Consider the following 21,252-nt stretch of genomic DNA (forward strand, 5'->3'; position numbering starts at 1 on the left):
TTCCATACAAATTTAAGGACTATTTGTTCCAGTTCTTTGAAAAATGTCCTCGGTATTTTGATCGGGATAGCATTGAAAGTGTAGATTGCTCTGGGTAGTATGGACATTTTAACTATGTTAATTCTTCCAATCCATGAGCATGGAATATTTTTCCATCTTTTTATGTCTTCCTCAATATCTTTCAAAAGTGATCTATAGTTTCTAGCATATAGGTCCTTTACGTCTCTGGTTAAGTTAATTCCAAGGTAACGCATGGTTTTTGGTGTTATTGTAAATGGGATGGATTCCCTAATTTCTCTTTCTTCAGTCTCATTGTTCGTGTATAGAAATGCAACTGATTTCTGAACATTGATTTTTTTATCCCGCCACATTACTGAATTGCTCTATAACTTCTAGTAGTTTGGGCGTGATTCCTTTGGGTTTTCCATATAGAGTATCATGTCATCTGCAAAGAGAGACAGTTTGACTTCTTCTTTGCCGATTTGGATACCTTTGATCCCTTTTTGTCTTCTGATTGCTGTTGCAAGGACTTCTAGTACTATGTTGAATAATAGTGGCGAGAGTGGGCATCCTTGTCGTGTTCCTGATCTTAAGGGAAAGGCTTTCAGCTTTTCCCCATTGAGAATGATATTCGCTGTAGGCTTTTCATCGATGGTTTTTATGAAATTGAGGAATGTACTCTCTATCCCTACACTCTGAAGGGTTTTAATCAGGAAAGGATGCTGTATTTTGTCAAATGCTTTTTCTGCATCAATTGAGAGGATCATATGGTTCTTGACTCTTTTCTTGTTGATATGATCTATCACATTGATCGATTTGCAAATGTTGAAACCACCCTTGCATCCCAGGGATGATTCCCACTTGGTCATGATGGATAATCTTTTTAATGTACTGTTGGATTCTATTAGCTAGGATCTTGTTGAGAATTTTGGCGTCCATATTCATCAGGGATATCGGTCTGTAATTCTCCTTTTTGATGGGGTCTTTGACTGGTTTGGGGATCAAAGTAATATTGGCCTCATAGAATGAGTTTGGTAGTTTTCATTCTGTTTCAAGTTTGAAACAGCTTCAGGAGATAGGTATTATTTCTTCTTTGAATGTTTGGTAGTATTCCACGGGGAATCAGTCAGGCCCTGGACTCTTGTTTTGGGGGAGGTTTTTGATCACTGCTTCAATCTCTTCATAATTAGTTGGTCTGTTTAAAAAATCAATTTCTTCCTCTTTCAGTCTTGGTGGTTTATAGGGTTCCAGGAAGGCATCCATTCCCTCCAGGTTGTTAAATTTATTGGCATAAAGCTATTGATAAAAGTTTCTAACAATCCTTCCTATTTCATTGGTGTTGGTTGTGTTCTCTCCCCTTTCATTCATAATTTTATTAATTTGGGTCCTTTCTCTGTTCTTTAGAATAAGTCTGGCCAGTGGCTTATCGATCTTATTTATTCTTTCAAAGAACCAGCTTCTAGTTCTGTTGATCTGCTCTACTGTGCTCCTGGTTTCTAGTTCATTGATCTCTGCTCTAATCTTGATCAGCTGCCTTCTCGTGCCTGGGCCTGTTCTTCTGTTCCAGCTCCAGCTTCTTGAGGTGAGAATATAAAAACTGCATTTTAGATTTTTCTATTCTGTTGAGTGAGATTTGGATGGCTATGTATTTTTCCCTTAGGACTGCCTTTGCAGTGTCCCATAGATTTTGGACTGTTGTGTTTTCATTCTCGTTGGTCTCCATAAATTGTTTAAATTGATTTTTAATTTCCTGGTTTACCCAATCATTCTTCAGCAGGATGGTTCTTAGTTTCCAAGTGTTTGAGTTTCTTCCAAATTTTTCCTTGTGATTGAGTTCCAGTTTCAAAGCATTGTGGTCTGAGAATANATGGTCTGAGAATATGCAGGGAATAATTTCAGTCTTTTGGTATTGGTTGAGACCTGTTTTTTGACCCAATATATGGTATCGTGGAGAAAGTTCCATGTGCATTCGAAAAGAATGAGTATTCTGTTATTCTGGGGTGTAGTGTTCTGTATATATCTATGAGGACCATCTGGTCTAGTATTGTCATTCAAACCTCTTGTTTCTTTGTTGATTTTCTGCTTAGGTGATCTGTCTATTGTTGGTAGTGGAGTGTTGAGGTCCCCTACTATTAACGTATTATCATCTATATGTCTCTTTATTCTGGTTAAGAGTTGGCTTGTGTATCTAGCTGCTCCCCTGTTGGCGGCATAGATATTTATAATTGTCATATCCACTTGTTGGATACATCCTTTAAGAATAATATAGTGGCCTTCTGTATCTCTAACTACAGTCTTTAGTTTAAAATCTAATCTGTCTGGTATGAGAATTGCTACTCCAGCTGTCTTTTGAGGTCCATTCTCGTGAAAAAAGGTTTTCCATCCCTTCACTTTCAGTCTGGATGTATCTTTAGGTTCAAAATGAGTCTCTTGTAGACAGCATATGGATGGGTCATGTCTTTTTATCCAGTCTGCAACCCTGTGGTGTTTTATGGGAGCATTTAGGCCGTTCACGTTGAGAGTGATTATTGAGAGATATGATTTTAACGATGTCATGTTGCCTTTGAAGTCTTTGTTTCTATAGATTGTAAATTTCTGTTCTGTATCACTCTTGGGGCCTTTTTACTTTTATAGAACCCCCCCCTTAATATCTCCTCTAGGGCTGGTTTTGTGGTTATGAATTCGGTCACCTTATCTCTCCATCAATTCTGAATGACAGCCTTGCTGGATAAAGGATCCTGGGCTGCATGTTCTTCTCGGATAGAGCTTTAAAAATACCCTGCCAACCCTTCCTCTCTTTCCAGGTTTGTGTAGACAGGCCTGACGTTATTTCTGATATTTTTGCTTCTGTACGTGAGAAATCTCTTCGCCCTGGCCACTTTCAATACTGTATCCTTGGATCTAATATTTGTGAATTGCAGTATGACATGATGTGGGTGGTGTAGGTTTGCCGTGATCGACCTTGGGAGGGGTCCTCTCTGCCTCTTGGACACAAATGCTTTGTTCCTTTGCCAGATTAGGGAAGTTTTCAGCTACAATTTGTTCAAATATCTCTTCTAAACCTCTCTGTTTCTCCACCCCCTCGGGGATGCCGATGATTCTGACATTGGAACATTTCATTGAGTCCGTAATCTCCCGTAATCTACATTCTTGAGATTGGATTTTTTTTGAGCCATGTTTCTATTTTAACTTTCTCTTCTACCGTCCCATCCTCCAATTCACTGGTACGTTCTTCTGCCTCATTCACTCTGGCCATCAGAGCGTCTAGTTTTGACTGCATTTGATTCATAGCATTTTTAATTTCTGCAGGATTCTCTCTCATTTCCGCTCTTAGAGATTCTATATTCTCGTTAACATTTTCGTTAATACTTTTTTCACGTCTACACATCATCTTGACCATTGTTACTCTGAACTCCATTTCTCACAATTTGGTTATATCCATATCCATCAGTTCTGTGGCAGAGGCCACAGACTCATTATCTTTTCTATGCTGGGGGGATTTCTCCTCCTTGTCATTCTGATGAGGAGAGGGTACCCAGAGCCTAAATTATTGATGAGGACCCAGGCAGTGTGCACTTGTTTTACAGGGACCTTAGGGATGTGGGCTTCTTGATTTTTCAGCCTGCCTTCTGGGAGAGAGGCCTGCCGCGCTGATATTCAGACAACCCTTTTGGGTAGAGTCGCCCTGTCCCCTGCGAGGAGGGATGGAGAATGGGCACATGTGAGCCGGTATTACCAGGCTTTTGTTCTCTGGCGGCTTTCCCTGGCAGTTTTCTGTGACTCTTCTGAGAGTCAGAGCAGCATTGGCTCTATTCTAGCCTCTGTCTCAGAATAGATCGCAGTCCGCTCTGCCCTAAGCTCTCTTGGCCACTTTAACTCTGTTTCTGTCAGTGCTGCCAAAAACCCTGCAGCGTCCCGGGTTTTGCACCCCACAGCCGTTGTCCCAGCCCTCACTTCCAGGGCCGGCGCGTCTCTGTCCTTCGTGCTTCTAACACCGCCAGCCGCCCCCGGTTCCCGCGCACGCTCCCAAGCTCTCTTTTTCAGTGTGGTTCGCATGCCTTCTGGAGTGCTGGTTTTCAGTCTGGTCTTGAGCGTGCCCTCCCGAGCTCTTGTTTCAGTCTAGTTTGTGCGCTCCGGAGCTCCGTTTGTCAGTCTGGTCGTGCGAGAGCTCCCAAGCTCCCAGTTTCAGTCTAGTTCGAGTGTGCGCTCCGGGGCTCCGGTTTTCAGTCTGGTTGCAGGCGTGTTCCCTGGCTCACGGTCTCAGTCCGCTTTCTCGTGGGTGCCAGTCCTCGAATCCGCCCACTCCACAGTGCAGGTGGCTACCGCTTCCCGGTGCCCGAGCGCAGCGGCTCCCACCCCTTTACGTTTATCTTCCAATATCTGTGCGCAGATTCACGGCTCCCCGCTTGGTACCTCAATACTCAGGGCTGGAGATGTTCATTTGTAGAGATCCAGATGTATCTTCCTGTGTCTCAGGCTGATTCCATGGGTGTTCAGGATGGTCTGGTAGATATCCAGCTTGACTCAGGAGACCAGCTGAAAAAGGGGACCCCTACTCCTCCCCCATCTTTTTTCCTCCTCATATATATATTTTTTCATTCCTGTTACATTCCTTCACACTAAAGAGTTGTGATCATGACACTTCTTTCGAAGGACTTGGTGAACGTGTTCCTATTTATTTTTCCATTGGTTTAAAAAAAAAAGATTTTCAGAAATTTAGTTATGAGAACATGTCAGAGTTTTATTTCAGTCTTACTGCCAGGGAGGAGAATGAACCAGGCTAATTCAGAGTGGTTAGATAAGCAAGAAAAGAATGCCTGGTTAAAGACCTTCAGACTCTGCCAGGCAGTCAGCTGAGCAGGTAGATAACTAAGTTCACAGAAGAGTTTTCTTAAACTTGTTCAAATTCATCCAAAATGGATTAAGTTCTTTACAAGGACTGTTCATTTCTTCCAGGAGTTCATAAAAATTCTATGCAAGAAGTTCTGTTCTAAACTGTATTTGGGACATATTTTTCTTTATGTCATATTTTATTTTATAACCAAACCTATTTCTTTAAATCCTGCTTTCATACCTTTGCTCATTTATTGCGTTCACTTGGGATGCAGTTATCTCATTTCCACTTCTCACCTAAGGAATCCTTTAAGGACTAGGCTTTAGCTTTGCCATCCAGTCAAGTCTTTGACTTCAACCTTCGGTGATTTCTGCTCCTCTTAAAATTTTCTTGTAACTTATACAGGCAGTTCCACAAAATTGGAACTTGAAGTAGTACACTAGACACAGTAAATTTATAAGAAGACCTCAGGGTACCGAAAATGTATAAACAATGAAAAGAATGACTTTCTTTTCCACACTACTACCTGATATTAATATGGGAATTATAATAAATATGGTTTCTATGCTGTTTCTGTGTGATTTTGTTCATCTGTAAGGTAGAGATTCAACTTGATAGCAACTGTTCCCTTCAGTTTTGAGATGGTGCAATTTCATTAAAAATTTTGTTCACCTTTCTAAAATTGGGGGGGGAGTCTTTTTTGGGGAAGTGATTTATATGATTTACCATTTATGTAGCTAAAGCCAACAAACAAAAGCTTTAGAATATGGGCATACCTGATCACTCGTCCCTCCTCTACTTCCACAATTGAAAAACAGATCTAGAGAACCAATGAGTATGAAAACTCTGACTTTATCAAGGATAAAACCAGATGAGAATGCATGGGTGCAACCTGCATATTAAATGGCACTCCAGGGGCACTGGTGCCTCATTTGGTTAAGTGCCTGCCTTCAGCTCAGGTCATGATCCTGGGGTCCTAGGATCCTGCCCAGCAGGGAATCTGCTTCCTCTCCATCTGTACCTTCCCCCATTTGTGTGCTAGCTCTCTCTCAAATAAATGAAGTCTTAAAAAATAAATAAAAATAAATAAATGGCACTTTAGGGTGCCTGGGTGGCTCTGTTGGTTAAGCGTCCGACTCTTGATTTCAGCTCAGGTCATGATCTCAGGGTCATGAGATTGAGCCCCACGTTGGGCTCCATACCTTAATACTTAGGGTACTGAAAGCTCTGGTCTTCCTCAAAATGTCAAAGATTGGTAGGATCTTTACCACATGGACCATTCACCTTTGGAGCATAATTATTGAATATGTACGATCTACCAAGGTTTTTACATTTATGATGATTTGAAGAAGGGGATGCCAAGACAGAATAATTAATAAGCTGATGATTGTTTATGCACTATTTTGGTTTAGAGTATGTATATAAGTACTCACTTAAAAAAAAATGAAATCACAATCGAAAAACCTGACATAGGACTCTCTGAAAAGTTCTATTTCCTGAACAGTGTTTAACTCCTTCCTGTACATCATTCCATGCTAAGACTGGAGTGCTTACAACTGATATAAATAAAGCTCTCGGATAACCTCTTCTCAAGATCTTCTTTTAGGACCAGGTCGACATAGTTTGGGGAACTGTCTGGAAAAAATCAAGGGGTGAATTGTCAGTGAAAAAGTAACATGTATATAAAGGGACTGTACTCTCTTAATAATTACACCTTTATAACTGTGGTTTTGAGACATAGTTCTGTGTTACTTAAAATCTGTGATCTTTGTGCTTATTGAGAGTTTAGTTCTGTTTTCTTACATAAATGACCAGATAGCAAGTTACTGCTCTTTCTTTTTCTAGAGTCTAGACCTGTAGTCTCCATTATAGTAACAACTAGCCACACGTCGCTATCTAAATTGAAATTTAATTAATTAAAATTAAATAAAATGTAAAATTCATTCCCTCGGGCACACTAGCCACATTTCAGGTGCCCAGTGGTGACATGTGGCTGGTGGTTGCTGCATTCTGAACAACACAAAAGAGCATTTCTGTCATTGCAGAAAGCTTTAGTACTGGTCTAGACTATGTGAAGAAACTGAGGTTGTGCAGAGAAGAGATCTGTTTAGATCTATAGATTCTACTTTCTTAATAAATAGAAGACCAGATCCCCCAAATTGTGCTCTTAAGTTTAGACGAGTCTTTTGCTGAAACTTGTGGGAAAAAAACCAAGAAAGGATTAAAGTATAAAAAACATTAAGATTCACACCAGGAAAAGCAGGCAGCATTCTAACTGAAAGAAATGATCAGGCCCTTTTGGTGGAAAATAATAGTAACTGGTGAGAAGTCTTAAGAGTAGATTTATAGTGGGGCGCCTGGGTGGCTCAGTCAGTTAAACATCTGCCTTGGGCTCAGGTCATGAGCCAGTGGTCCTGGGATCGAGCCCTGTGTTGGGCTCCCTGCTCAGCAGAGTCTGCTTCTCCCTCTCCCTCTGCTGCTCCCCCTGCTTGTGCTCTCTCTCTCTCTGTGACAAATAAATAAAAATCTTTTTAAAAAAGTAAAGCTAGATACTAAGGAGGTGGAGAAATTAGTCTTTATTATAGGAGGGCAATCAAAGTTCTACTTTTTTATTTTTTGGCCTTCTTTTGGATAAAATATTTTGTTGACTTTTGATTTCATCTATTATTGGTGAGTTGTCTATATTTTTAATATTTTATTAGTAGATTCTCTGTAATATATATCTTGACTATTCATGGACTACCTTCATGTGATATATCATTTCACATATATAAGAACATTACAGCAATATACTTCCGCTGTACATGTTATAAACCCCATGTATTAGTGTTCTTCAGAGAAGTGGAAATGCCATGTATTAAGTTCTTCTTTATATATATCCTATGTGTAAGATTTATTATAAGGAAGTGGCTCTCATGAATTTGGAGACTGAGCAGCCTGAAGATCTGCAGTCAGTAAGCTGGAGACCCAGGAGAGCTGATGTTCCATGTCCAGTTCAAGTCCCAAGGCTGTGAAATAGGAAAGATGATAGTGTAATTTCCAGTCCAGGTCCAAAGGCAGGAGAAGACCCATGTCCCATCTCAAAGGCAGGCAGGCATAGAAAAAGAGAGAGGGAGAGAAAGGGAGAGAGAAAGTTTGACACGCAAAACTAACCATCGCATCCCACCATACAATTTTATTTTTTTTATTTTCTAAGAATTTGAATAAGTAGATTTCCATCTGCCCTTATTTCCTTCTACTGAATGTCATTTTTTAAAAGTTTTTCTTTATTAGAGAGAGAGAGAGCACGTGGGTGTGAGAGAGCCACAAGCAGGGGGGAGGGCAAAGGGAGGGGGAGAAGCAGACTCCCTGCTGAGTAGGGAGCCCCACGTGGGACTTGATCCCAGGACCATGACCTGAGCCAAAGGCAGACACTTAACTGACTGAGCCACCCAGGTGCCTCACAGAATTTTCTTTTGACACTTTTTCTAGTGCTGGTCTGCTGTCTGAATTCTTTTACTCTCTGAATGCTTTTTAAGATTTTTCTTTATCTCTTGATTTTCATGAATTTGATGATATACTTTGGTTTGGTTTTCCTCATGTTCCTTTTGTTTGGGGTTCATTGAACTCTGATGTGTTTGCATTTATAATTTTCTATCAACTTTGGAAAAATTGTAGCCTTTAGTCAACTATTTTTTGTCTGCTTCCTCTCCCCTTTCTTCTGAGTCAGTTAGACATGTGTTGCTTGATATTGGTCATATCCCACAACTCGAGCTGTTTTGAGGGGTGTTGAGGGTTATTTTTTCTCTTTGTATTTCATTTTGTCAAGATTTCTATTATATCTTAAAGCTCACTTTTTTCCCCCTGAAGTTTATAATCTGCTGTCAGGCCCATCTTTTGTGTTTTTCAGTTTAGAAATTGTACTTTTCATCTATAGAAGTTTGACTTGGATCTTGAGTTTTTCTTATCATGTTCCTGCTGTCTTCTACCTTCTTGAGTATGTTTACAACAGTCGTAGTGTCGTCCTTGAGTTATAATCCTGTTATCTGACATTTCTGCGCTACCTCTTGATTTTTTTCCCCTCAGTATAAATTGTGTTTTCCTGCTTCTTTGCTTCCTTGGTAACTTTTATTGGACACTAGATTTTGTGATTTTACATAATTGAATACTGAACTTTTTGTATTCCTTTAAATATTGTTTGGCTTTAGTCTCGTACAGAGTTCTTTGGAATTGGCTTGGCCCTTTTAATCTAATCTTTGTGAGAGTGATTCTAGAAGAGCCTTTAGTTTAGAACTAGTAACCTTACTACTGAAGCAATAACCCCAACGATTCTATCTGATACCCTGTCTATTAGGAGGTCTTTCCACTCTGGCTGGCCCAGTGTGATCTTTGAGAATATTCTACCTATTCCTTTCTGGCATTTCTTTCCTTGGCTACCATAATTTAATCATGCACATGCATAAATAGTACTCAGCCAGAAATTTGGATAGCTCCACTCTCTCTGTACTCTGATCTGCAAAGTCTGGCTGTGGACTCCTCAACTCCAAACTCTGTTTCCTCAACTCAGCAAGACTGATGGACTCTGGGTACTTCCTTCTAGCACTGAGACCTGGAAACCCCAGGTCCTTAGGCATTTGTAGGGTACCTTGTTAGTTTCCTTTTTCATAAGGATCACTGTCTTGTGCTGCCTACTGTCCAATGTCTAGAAACTATTGCTCAGTATCTTCTGTTCATTTTTCTAATCAAGGCCTAGAGAAGTCTTAACCATCGTTCCTCCCTGTTACAACATACCTGAGGAATTTAACTTGAGGAGAGGAGGTAAAATGTATGATTTGAAAGTTTGTCACATCTTTCCCCATCCTAGCCTGTTGAAAATAATTCAAAACACTGAGGGTCACCTGGCTGTCTCAGCCATAGAGCATGTGACTCTTGATCTCAGGGTCATGAGTTCAAGCCCCACGTTGGGCATGGAGCCTACTTTAAAAAAATTTTTTTTAATTAAAAAACTGACTCCCCAAACCAGACATCATTATATTTGGATATGTGGTAATATTCAAATATACTTCTTTAGCATAGTCATATGTCTAAATCACCTGCTCTGTGAAGCCATTAATTTTATAAGCCAAAATATAGTATATGCAAGTGATTAACTGATTATCAAATTTGTACATAGAGTGTTATCTTAAGACTCTGAAAGTAGGAAGCAGTTTGTTATAAAAGTATGCCTGCACTTATCATATAACCCGGTAATTCTACTCCTAGATATTTACCCAAGAGAAATGAAAGCAGATACCCACACGGACTTGAAGTGAATAATTTATAGTAGCTTTATTCATGGTGGCCCTGAACTGGAAACAATCTTAATGTTCATCGATATGGATAAATAGAACACTACTCACCAATTAAAAGAAGTACATTACTAATATGCAGAATAAAATGACTGGATTTCAAAAGCATGCTCAGCAAAAGAAGCTAGACACAAAAGAATCTATATGAAATTATTTAAAAGGCAGTCAACTGCAGGTGCCAGGGTGGCTCAGTCAGTTAGGCATGGACTTGGTTTTGGCTCAGGTCATGATGTCATGGTCCTGGGATCCAGGCCTGTGTTAGGTTCTACACTCAGTGGGGAGTCTGCTTGAGGATTTCTCTCCCTCTGCTCCCCTGCCCCCCCCACCACTTACTCTCTGTCTCTCTCTCTCTAAAATAAATAAATCTTAAAAAAAAAAAAAAGGCAACCAACTAATGTATAGAGATAGAAATCAGAGGTGTGATTGCCTAAGGTAGAAAGTGGGTAAGTAAATACTGGGGCGCCTGAGTGGCTCAGTCGTTAAGCGTCTGCCTTCAGCTCAGGGCGTGATCCTGGCGTTATGGGATCAAGCCCCACATCAGCTCCTCCGCTATGAGCCTGCTTCTTCCTCTCCCACTTCCCCTGCTTGTGTTCCCTCTCTCGCTGGCTGCCTCTATCTCTGTCAAATAAATAAATAAAATCTTTAAAAAATAAAAAAAAGAAAAGAGAAAGTGGGTAAGTATTGAGTGCAGAGAGGTCATAACGACACTTTGTAGAATAATGGAACTGTGTCTTGATGAATATGTTGGTTGCACAAGTATATACATTTGTTGAAACTCATCAAACTGTATCCTTGAAATATGTTCATTCATTTTATTGTATGAAAATTATGCCTCAAAAAAACTGACTAGAAAAATTAGTAAGTGGGTGTAACAAATAACCTAGAAATATTGGCTGAAATCTAACACATTTAAATAATATATAAACATGTATACATCAGACATATAAATATAATATTTATATAACAAATATTAGCAACCTGGATTCTGATTCTTTTCTAGAATGCGGAGTTCTTTTCAACCTTGTACTTCCTTAAGGTATGAAATGAGGTTAAGATAGAAATTCTTTGTATTTGGCTATAAAAAGGAAGAAGTTGATACATTTAGAAGTTAGTTTTTTAAAAATTGACTTAAAACATTTTTTTTTCCAGAAATCTTCCTGCCAAATCTGTGGAAGAAGCTTTACGTCACCGACAAGAATATGATGAGATGGTGGCTGAGGCTAAAAAACGAGGTATAGGGGCGCCTGGGTGGCATAGCGGTTAAGCGTCTGCCTTCAGCTCAGGGCGTGATCCCGGTGTTATGGGATCAAGCCCCAAATCAGGCTCTTCTGCTATGAGCCTGCTTCTTCCTCTCCCACTCCCCCTGCTTGTGTTCCCTCTCTCACTGGCTGTCTCTATCTCTGTCGAATAAATAAATAAAATCTTTAAAAAACAAAACAAAAAAAACAACAAAAAAAACGAGGTATAAAATTTAACTCCGATTGGTATTTTTAACTTACTGATGTCAGTTAGGAAGCTAATCCATTGGTTAATTACAACAGGAAGGTAGATGATGAAATTGATTAAGCTCATCTTTAAGATGATGCTAGCTTCTTATTTTTCTAACTAAATCTGTTGTTAAAAACAAAATGTCAGGGATGCCTGGGTGGCTCAGTCAGTTGTGCATCTGCCTTTGGCTCGGGTCATGATCCCAGGGTCCTGGGATTGAGTCTCATGTCAGGCTTCTTGCTCATCGGGGAGTCTGCTTCTCTCCTGCCTGCCTCTCCCCTGCTTGTACTTCTGTGCTCTCTCTCCTCTGACAAATAAATAAAAACCTTTAAAAAAAAAAATGCGGTACTTTTTCCACTAGTACTATTACAAAACTAATAGAAGGGCAGCAGACTATCTAAGAGAATTCTTGTAATTGAAGTCATAAACCTCGGACTATTATTTTAACTTATGAATGGAGATGATATGAATTTATTTCATGAAATTCATTTTTACAGTTTTTAAGCTTTTACTATTTTATAATTTAATAATTTTAACACTTTAAGGTAACTTCCTATATGACTGAGAATACAATTTGAAATTAGAATTTGCTTTTGTGATTAATGGAGTCTTTCTAGAATCCCAGTTGTGTCATTTGGAAAGGCACATAAATGTATATTCAGGTATATAAATACTCACATTTATTTATTCGTTCTCTTCTCCAGCCAAAAAGCATAATGTAAGGATAATTTAATAGTATTTATTTACTGAGCACTGTTAGTTCAGGATACATGTTCAGAAAATACTATACAGCTATATGTATTTTTAGACATATGCCTTTTAACAACAAATTTTTTTTCTTTGACTTAAGTGAGTAGAGTACTATCATAGTATACATTTCTATTTTGTGGTACTATTTTGGAAATGAAGTTCATTTTTTAATGTTATAAGAAACCTGTAAAGCCAGTTATATTTTTCTAAAAGCCCTAATCATTTAAATATTGGTTGAGTTTATTTTATTATCTAGAATTTGAAATATTCCTGACATACCCAACACATTTTAATTGACTTTGAACTTTGACTTTACTAGTTGATTAATGTTTAATAGTTATTGATAAGTACATTATCCTAACAACATGATATGGTAGAAAAAACATTAAATTGGGAAATCAGAAGGTAATAGCTTTACATCAAAGAACAGTACAGAAGAAACACGGGAAAAATAAAACCAGACAAAATCAGAGAGGAAGACAAACCATAAGAGACTCTTAATCATAGGAAACAAACTGAGGTTTGCTGGAGGGGTGGGGGATGGGGTAACTGGGTGAAGGGCATTAAGGAGGGCACTGGACGCAACGAGCACTGGGTATTATATAAGACAGATGAATCACTGACCTCTACCTCAGAAACTAATAATACACTATATGTTAATTAATTGAATTTAGATTAAAAGGAAACCCCCAAAAAAGAAGGTAATAGCTTTAATCTTCTTTGACACTACCTGGATATGACTCTGTAAATAAACCTAGTGTTAGTTTCCTCAAGTCTGAAGTGCATGGGTCCGGTTAACTATATTTAGGCTAAAACCTTTTTTGGCTTACTTTATTATTATTTTTTAACACTTTTTAGTTTTAAAAGCAGTGGAACTCTCTACAAAGAAACTTTATATAGGGGCACCTGTCAGTTGTTTGAGCTTCTGACTCTTGGTTTTGGCTTGGATCATGATCTCATGAATTGTGGGATTGAGCCTCAGTCAGGCTCTGTGCTGGGTGGGGAGTCTGCTTGAGATTCTCTCCCTTTCCTTCTGCCCCTCCCCCAACTCCTGCTCATTCTCTCTCTCATAAAATAGATCTTTAAAAAAAAAAAGGAAACCTCATATAGAATCTGAATACATACAACAAATGAAAGAGGAGCTGCTTACTTGGCCTCCTGCTTGCCCCTTAAAATGATTTCTGAGGCATTTGTGAAACAATTAGTAAACATTTTGGTTAGCTGACCTCTGAAGCCCCCACTTGTTCTAAAATTATATATAACTATAAACAAACATATATAAAGCATTGTATATAATTATTATATATTTATATTCATGCATTAATATATAATTATATATACTATGATATACAGTATGTAATAAATATATTAATATGGCATATAATTATAGTATAAAACATGATTATAATATGACAATATATAATTATATCTCATATATAATTATTTTATGTACATATCTGTTCTCTTTGAGGCATCTCGTTTCAAAATTGTGACGATTTTCTGTTATGCATAATTATAATATATACTATAATAATATGTAATAATATATAATAATAAATGTATAATTATGTATATATTTATCACTTCTCTTTTTGAGACATCTCTTGTTTCAGAATTGTGACTTCTGATTTTCAGAGGAATGTTGTATATGTGTGTATGTTACAATTTTTTAAATTTGAATCTAGTAAAGTGGGATATCGTAGTAGAAAGGGTTAACTATAATAGTGCCATGGCAAATTATTTTTTAATGTCATTTAATGTCATTTTTCAAAAAGATTCATTTCTTTATTTTAGAGAGCGTGAGCAGGGGGAGAGGGAGAGAGAGAATCTCAAGCAAACTCCCTGCTGTGCACGGAGCCTGATGTGGGGCTCAATCTCATGACACTGAGGTCATGACTTAAGCAGAAACCAAGAGTTGGATGCTTAACCAACTGAGCCACCCAGGCGTCCCAATGTCATTTTTACTGCCTTTTTTTTTTAGACTTAAGTAGAAGGAGAAGGGCATATGATCTAGTTTTTTTGTATTGAAATAATTTTTGCTTGCTTAAAACAGAAATTAAAGAAGCCTATAAAAGGAAAAAAATAATGAAAGAACGATTTAAACAGGAAGAAAATATCGCAAGTGCAATGGTAATTTGGATCAATGAAATACTGCCCAATTGGGAAGTAATGTAAGTAAGCAGAGTTTTCCTGAATTTCAGTCTGTCTTCAAAGACCTCATGTTTCTAATTCTCTATTTTTATTGCTTCCAACATATATCTTATGCTTTGGCTAAATGATACTGTTAATCGGTGTCTGAAAAATTTCATGATTATTTCTGTGCCTTTCATTTTATAAATCCCTCAATCTCTAATACCTCCCTTACTGACCACCCTGTATGCCTGTCAGAATCTTACCTATCCTTTGAAGATATCCATCTGAAATGCTAGTTGATCCATGAAGCATTAATTTCCTCAGTTACCATATTAATTCTGACATATCCTTTGTCACAAGATGCACTATTAAGGTAATAGGAGGTTTTTGCAAAGAAAAATACGTACATTCATTGTAAGATGCATTTATTAAATGTTAAATATTAAAGTGATTTTTAATGTGTTTTCTCATAATCATAAATATGCTATGTATGATCTTTCCCTTCTGTAACTTGCCATCATAGTTTGAGCTAATGTACTTCTTGCTTTACTTTGCCTTCTATTTTCTGATGATGTTTTTGTACATGCCTTATCCTCCCTCTAGAGTGGAGAGTAGGAGATGTATTCTGCAGTGCCTAGTGTAGGATATGCATAGGGAATTTGTTGAATATTGGTACAATGTGACAGATAGCAAATTAGGCTCTTTACATAAGTAATCACATTTGATTCTTAGAGCCTTTACTCCTACTTACCTTATAGAGAAGCTCAAGGTCAGAAAGGTTAAATGATTTGCCCAAGGTTATACAATTAATGAATAGTTAAACCAGATTTGAACTCAGGTCTCTCTGACTCTAAAGCCTACACTTTTCAGCAGACTACACTGCCTTTTGAAGACGAGGGCCTTACCCATAGTAAATACCTTATGGTTTTCTTTTGGTACTGAGTTGACAACAGATTTTTATGTTCCTTTTATCCTGTTTTTTTTTGTGTGTGTGTGATTGTCCACATATTTCCGATTCTCTCATTGTACCCTATAAGTGGTAGTTGTAGAAGGCGGCTCCCTTTAAATTACTATTGTCCTCCTTTAGGGTGCTGTATATACTTTAGGTTTCTGTTGCCTACAAACATGAACCCCACAGAAAGAATGCATCATATACTTAACCGTGTTCTTAAAAATCATTCAGTCACTTGGTCACAGACTAGGTAAACCATCAAGCAACTAGTGTTTTTGGTATAAAAAGTAACTCTCTCCTTTTTTTCTCCCCCTTTAATTCTAGGCGTAGTACGAGAAGAGTTCGAGAATTGTGGTGGCAGGGATTGCCCCCTAGTGTTCGTGGGAAAGTTTGGAGTCTAGCTGTAGGAAATGAACTAAATATCACTCCTGGTTTGTATTCTATATTCAGTTACTCCCACACATACGAGTAGCCATCTCCAGAGTTACAAAGCAGATTAGTAGATTGGCATTTAAAAAGACATTACCATATATAATGTCATTTTAAGAGCATGCTTCATTCCCACTCCCTCTAAAACCTGGTATGATTTAATGAGTAAGTTATTACATAAATAAGATTTATGGGTTTTCCTTTAGTTGATAATCATCAGTAATATTATTGACATCCAAATATCCTCACTGTAGGTAACTTCTGGGATTCTAGGTAGCCATGGATGTATAAGTATATACAAGGAAAAATAAAATAGTCCAATTGTGGGAAGATTTCCCCTCTATTCAAAAAAACATAAATATTGGTGGAAGGCTAGAAGTTTCTTTTCCTACATCTCTACCCAAACCAGTGCTTTCAGGTTTTTTTTTATTTGAAAATTTCAATTATTTGAATTATTTCAATTATTTGAAAATTTTTTCAAATTTGAAAAACAGAAAAAGAAGTAAGAAGACTCTCCAGGAAATGTTTTATTTTTTTAATGCTTTTTAAAACCTTAAAGGATAGAAGTAAAATGTAAAGTAGCTTTGATGCAGTAAAAAAAAAAAATTAAGATAAAATGAGGATAATATCAAATAGAGGAAAATGTGAAGTAGTTAATAATAAAAAGTACTAAATAGGTCTGAGTGATAATGCCAATGGTGGGCAGTGGCACCACAGGAAGACTTAGGAACTCTGGTATAATAATGTGAATATAGATTGTTGCTGTTACTTAAAAAGTGTTATTCATATACTAATTTTTTAAAAGGCAATAGTAAGGTACAAATTGTATGTTTCTTCCTGCTCTTCTACACGAACTCCTGCTTTTGATCCTACTGTAAGTACAGGTTAGCAGTTTAGTGTATGTTCTTTCAGATCTTTTTTATGCACGTAAAAAAAAAGTGTGCATCAACATATGATAATGTTTAAGGCTTCTCTTTTTCTTTTCTTTTTTCCCGACAAAAAAGAATGTGCCCTAAGCTTATTCCATGGCTTATTTTTTCCACACTATAACCTGCCTTGAACATTCTTCCATGTCACTACATACAAGTATACGTTATGGCATACCGTAGCTGCACTGTATTCCACAGTTTGGCTGTACTATAATTTATTTAATCATTTCCTTAGTGATAGCCAAAGCAATGACATATATGTTAAAAGAACATCAAGGTACTGTTTTTTACCTCTCAAAAGTGATTAAAATAAATGAGAATTACCCACATAGGGTATGACCGATAATAATATAGAGATACTTATCAAAGGCCTCCAAAAGTAATCTTTGACCTATTTATTCTAGTTCTAAGAATAAGAAAATTATTAGGATTGGGTACAGAAGCTTTTTTACAAGAATGCCCATTGTAGCAAATCAGCATTATATACATAACTGGACAGAATTATAACAAAAATTTAAATATTTATCTTTAGTCTTAAAAGTAGTGCCAACTTTGAATGGCATGATTATGAATGATTTTTTAAAAAAGATTTACTTAAGAGAAAGAGAGCATGAGCAGGGGGAGGGGCAGAGAGAGAGGGAGATAAATAGACACTCTGCTGAGTGGGGACCCTGATGCGGGGTTCAATCCCAGGACCCTGAGATTATGACCTGAGCCAAAATCAATAGTCAGATGCTTAACAACCGAGCCACCCAGGCACCCCTATGAATGATTTTTAACATTGATTTTCACAAGTATCCCATAACGAACATGTTACTTTAACCAGACTTTTTTTTTTTAATTTTAAAAATATAATTTAAAGGAAGAATTAAGTGGGGTACCTGGCTGGCTCAGTCAGTAGAACATGCGACTCTTGATCTTGGGATTATAAGTTCAAGCCCCATGTCGGGGGTAGGAGTTTACTTTTTAAAAAAATAAATAAGAGGAGGAAGAATTTAAAGTTTTTAATTTAACTTAGAAAAGGTTGGAGTCTACCTAACGTAACTGTTCCCTCCAAAGAAAGAAAGGTTTCTTTTGCCCTCTGTGCTTGAAACTAATTAAAAGGAAATATTTTTACATTATATTCAGAACTCTCAGATAAAATCCTTGACGTGAAGGATTGTTGGACATATTGTAATTGTTTAAAGTCATGGGAATTGGTTTTACATACAGATGAGGTGATAAAGTATTGATGGCTATTTGAAATTTGGTTTGCAGTTTTGTTGAGAACTTCGACTTTAGAATGTTAAGTGTCCTAATACCTTCTATATTAAAATATTGGTTTAGTTGGTATCAACCTTTTGTGATAGTGTAATCAGAAAGTTCTTTTTCAAACTCAACTTATAAAGCTGGTAATGTAACTAGGTCATTTACTTTGAAAGTAATTTTATATTTTCTCTACTAAACAGTTGTATATTCAGGAATGGACTTAGGTGATCATTCTTTTTTATTAGTGATAGGAAGGAAGCTAAATTTCAACTGAAGTAAATTTAACTTTTTTTTTTTAAGATTTTATTTATTTTCGAGAGAGAGAGAGCATGAATGGAGGAGAGGATAAGAAAGGAGGCAGAGAATCTCAAGCAGACTCCGCACTGAGCATGGAACCCAATGCAGGGCTTGATCTCACAACCCTGAGTGAGATCATGACCTGAGCCAAATTTAAGAGTCAGACGCTCAACTGACTGAAACACCCAGGCACCCCGAAGTAAATTTACTTTTAATAACTTTGTTTCCTTTTAATGACTCTTCACAGTTTGACTTTTTACCTATTCATTTTAATCATGAAATTTATAACCATTAGAGAATAGTAGAGCAAGGGTTAGTAGAGTAAGAATAGAATAGTAGAATTAGAATTTGTAGAATAGAGAATAAGAATAAGGGTACTAAAGTCAGTCATATGTGGTTCAAATCTTGGTTCCACTATACATTAGGTTTGTGACCTTGGGCAAATTACTGAACATCTAAGAGAATTAGTTTTCTTCATCTGTAAATGGAATTAGATTATTAGGTATCTCAAAGGATTGCTCTAACAGTTATTTGTGATAATGGATATAAAATTATAGTGAAAGTGAAATTTGCTTAGAGTATATGTACAATATCATCATTGTCAGAAAATAAGAAAGTAAAACATACACTAATCTTAAAGAGTTCTCAATTCAAGTCCAAGATACATCTTTAAGTCTGCTTCAAGTTCTTACATTTGTAGATGAATGAGACATGTGGAGTGGAGTCAAGCATGGAATTGAGCTGAGTTGCAGGTCTTCTTGTAGACAAGCACTGTAAATCTTCTCTGGAGAGATGTCCTTTGATGTTTTAAAATGCATTACTGTATTTTTATTATTAGATCAATTTTGTGGCTCCTAAAGGTGAGGATTTATTCGGTGAGCCTTTCTTCTTCCAGGACAGCTTTAAAATTTGAGTGGAATAGTGAAACTGGGTGTGGCTTGGAATCAGTTTGAAGTCAGAAATTGTGAACTTCAGTTTGGTACCTGATAACGGCAAAAAATAAAATTGTGTATCTAAATTAAAAAATTATTTCTACCTCTTTTATCAAATTATTGATAGATTCAAATAATAGAAATTTTGACTTTTTAAAAAGATGTTCTTTCTAAACCATTAGTTGTAATGAAAAATGAACAGAAAGGAGAAGAGATCAAAATAGTTAAGAGTCCGTTTGAAATATATCTGGTCAGCTTTTTTATAAATATCTGATGCTCGGCAATATAAGAATACTTATTATAGTACAGTCATACATTAGAATACTGTGCAGTTGTTTAAAAAAAAGAAAACTAAAACAGATTTAGTCTCCAAATAAGGAGTAGCTTCCAATATAATAAAGCAGGATGCAGGTCAGTGCTGTAATATGTTGCCACAAAATTTTTTTTAACAGGAAGATAGATCTGTATATACTTGTGCCTGTATATTTTCATCTTTAGATTTCTGGTAAGCATAGTTACATCTGAGGGAAGGAAATTTATTTTTCATTCTATACTGTTTTATGCTATTTGAATTTTTAAAAAATCATATTCATTGTATTGCCTCTAAACAAACTTTATAAAAAAGATTAATCGAAGCAAAAATGGTCTTGGCATTTTGGGCAGTACATAATTGTTGGTGTTCGGTAAGAAGTATTTTTTGCTGTTCACCTGTTGTTGAAATGTTCTGTTTTTGTGTAATTTAGAATATCAGTAATGGTTAGGGGCGCCTGGGTGGCACAGCGGTTAAGCGTCTGCCTTCGGCTTCAGGGCGTGATCCCGGCGTTATGGGATCGAGCCCCACATCAGGCTCCTCTGCTATGAGCCTGCTTCTTCCTCTCCCACTTCCCCTGCTTGTGTTCCCTCTCTCACTGGCTGTCTCTATCTCTGTCAAATAAATAAAATCTTTAAAGAAAAAAAAAAGAATATCAGTAATGGTTAGAAAGTAAAGACAAAATCTGAGAATTGAGAAAAAATTTGTTTCTTCTGTTCTTGAAGTTGTATCGAGATCCTGTGTATGGATGCATAAAGTGGTAGTCTCAAAGTGATTGGGGACTTAAAATGAAAAGATATGAGTAGAGATTTTTAATGCAGGTCCTCTGACCAAATCTGAAGTTTAGGTAGCTTTAGATAGCAATATCATAATGGAGAAACCAGTTTCAAAAGAGAAGGAAAATAAGCACTAGCATTTATTAAGGGTCTATAAGGTGTTAGGAACTTTATGAAAATTATCTTGTTTAATCATCAGTATTCCCATGAGTAGATATTATTTTTCTCCAGTTTACTTAGGAAGAAAGCCAAGTTCCAGGAGTGACCACGTAACTTTCTTAAAGTCCCAAATACTGAAAATCTGGTATTTGAATCTAGGTCTGACTGACTCCAAAAATCATTTTTCTGCTATTCCACAATGATACTCCTTCAGCAAAAGCATCTCTTGCTGCATATGTACATTCTCTGTTGTAGCTAATTGGATAACCACTGTGCAATATTTTTATTTTCTATCTTTCTAGTTGTGGTAATAAATAGTTTTGGTAGAATCAAGTTCTTCAATTTGCCACAATTTTGATGCCTGCTATGTAAAGGGAGACCTGAGCTATAATAGGATTTTTCTCTATTTTTAGGACTAAAAGTTAAATCAGAATTCATTTCCCCCCATATATCCAATCTGTTAGCTAAAAGGTATATTCTACAGATTCTTCAGATCTCTGCAGTTGGGCTTCTGCCCCCTCTCTACCCTTAGATGTTGCTCCCACTGAAGTCACCCATGACCTCTATGCTACAAATTCCAATGGGCACTTTTCAGAATTTGTCTTGCTCTGTGATGTTGTATAGTTGATCACTTCCTTCTTTGTAGCTTACATCTAAGTGCTTCCAAGATTTTACATTTATTATCTCA

The 21,252-nt window shown here is 37.0% G+C and overlaps 1 protein-coding gene across 7 annotated transcripts in view; it reads left to right on the forward strand.

Moving 5' to 3' along the window:
- Nucleotides 1-21,252, forward strand: part of TBC1D12 (TBC1 domain family member 12) — a 104,873-nt gene that overhangs the window by 65,785 nt on the left and 17,836 nt on the right. For all 7 annotated transcript variants that reach the window (XM_034662970.1, XM_034662969.1, XM_034662972.1 and 4 more), the window contains 3 exons: nucleotides 11,311-11,393; nucleotides 14,453-14,570; nucleotides 15,809-15,915. In XM_034662970.1, coding sequence (XP_034518861.1) covers nucleotides 11,311-11,393; nucleotides 14,453-14,570; nucleotides 15,809-15,915 — 308 coding nt within the window. The remainder of the gene's footprint in view (nucleotides 1-11,310; nucleotides 11,394-14,452; nucleotides 14,571-15,808; nucleotides 15,916-21,252) is intronic.

This window comes from Ailuropoda melanoleuca, chromosome 6 (genome assembly GCF_002007445.2).
Source record: "Ailuropoda melanoleuca isolate Jingjing chromosome 6, ASM200744v2, whole genome shotgun sequence".
Taxonomy (NCBI): domain Eukaryota; kingdom Metazoa; phylum Chordata; class Mammalia; order Carnivora; family Ursidae; genus Ailuropoda; species Ailuropoda melanoleuca.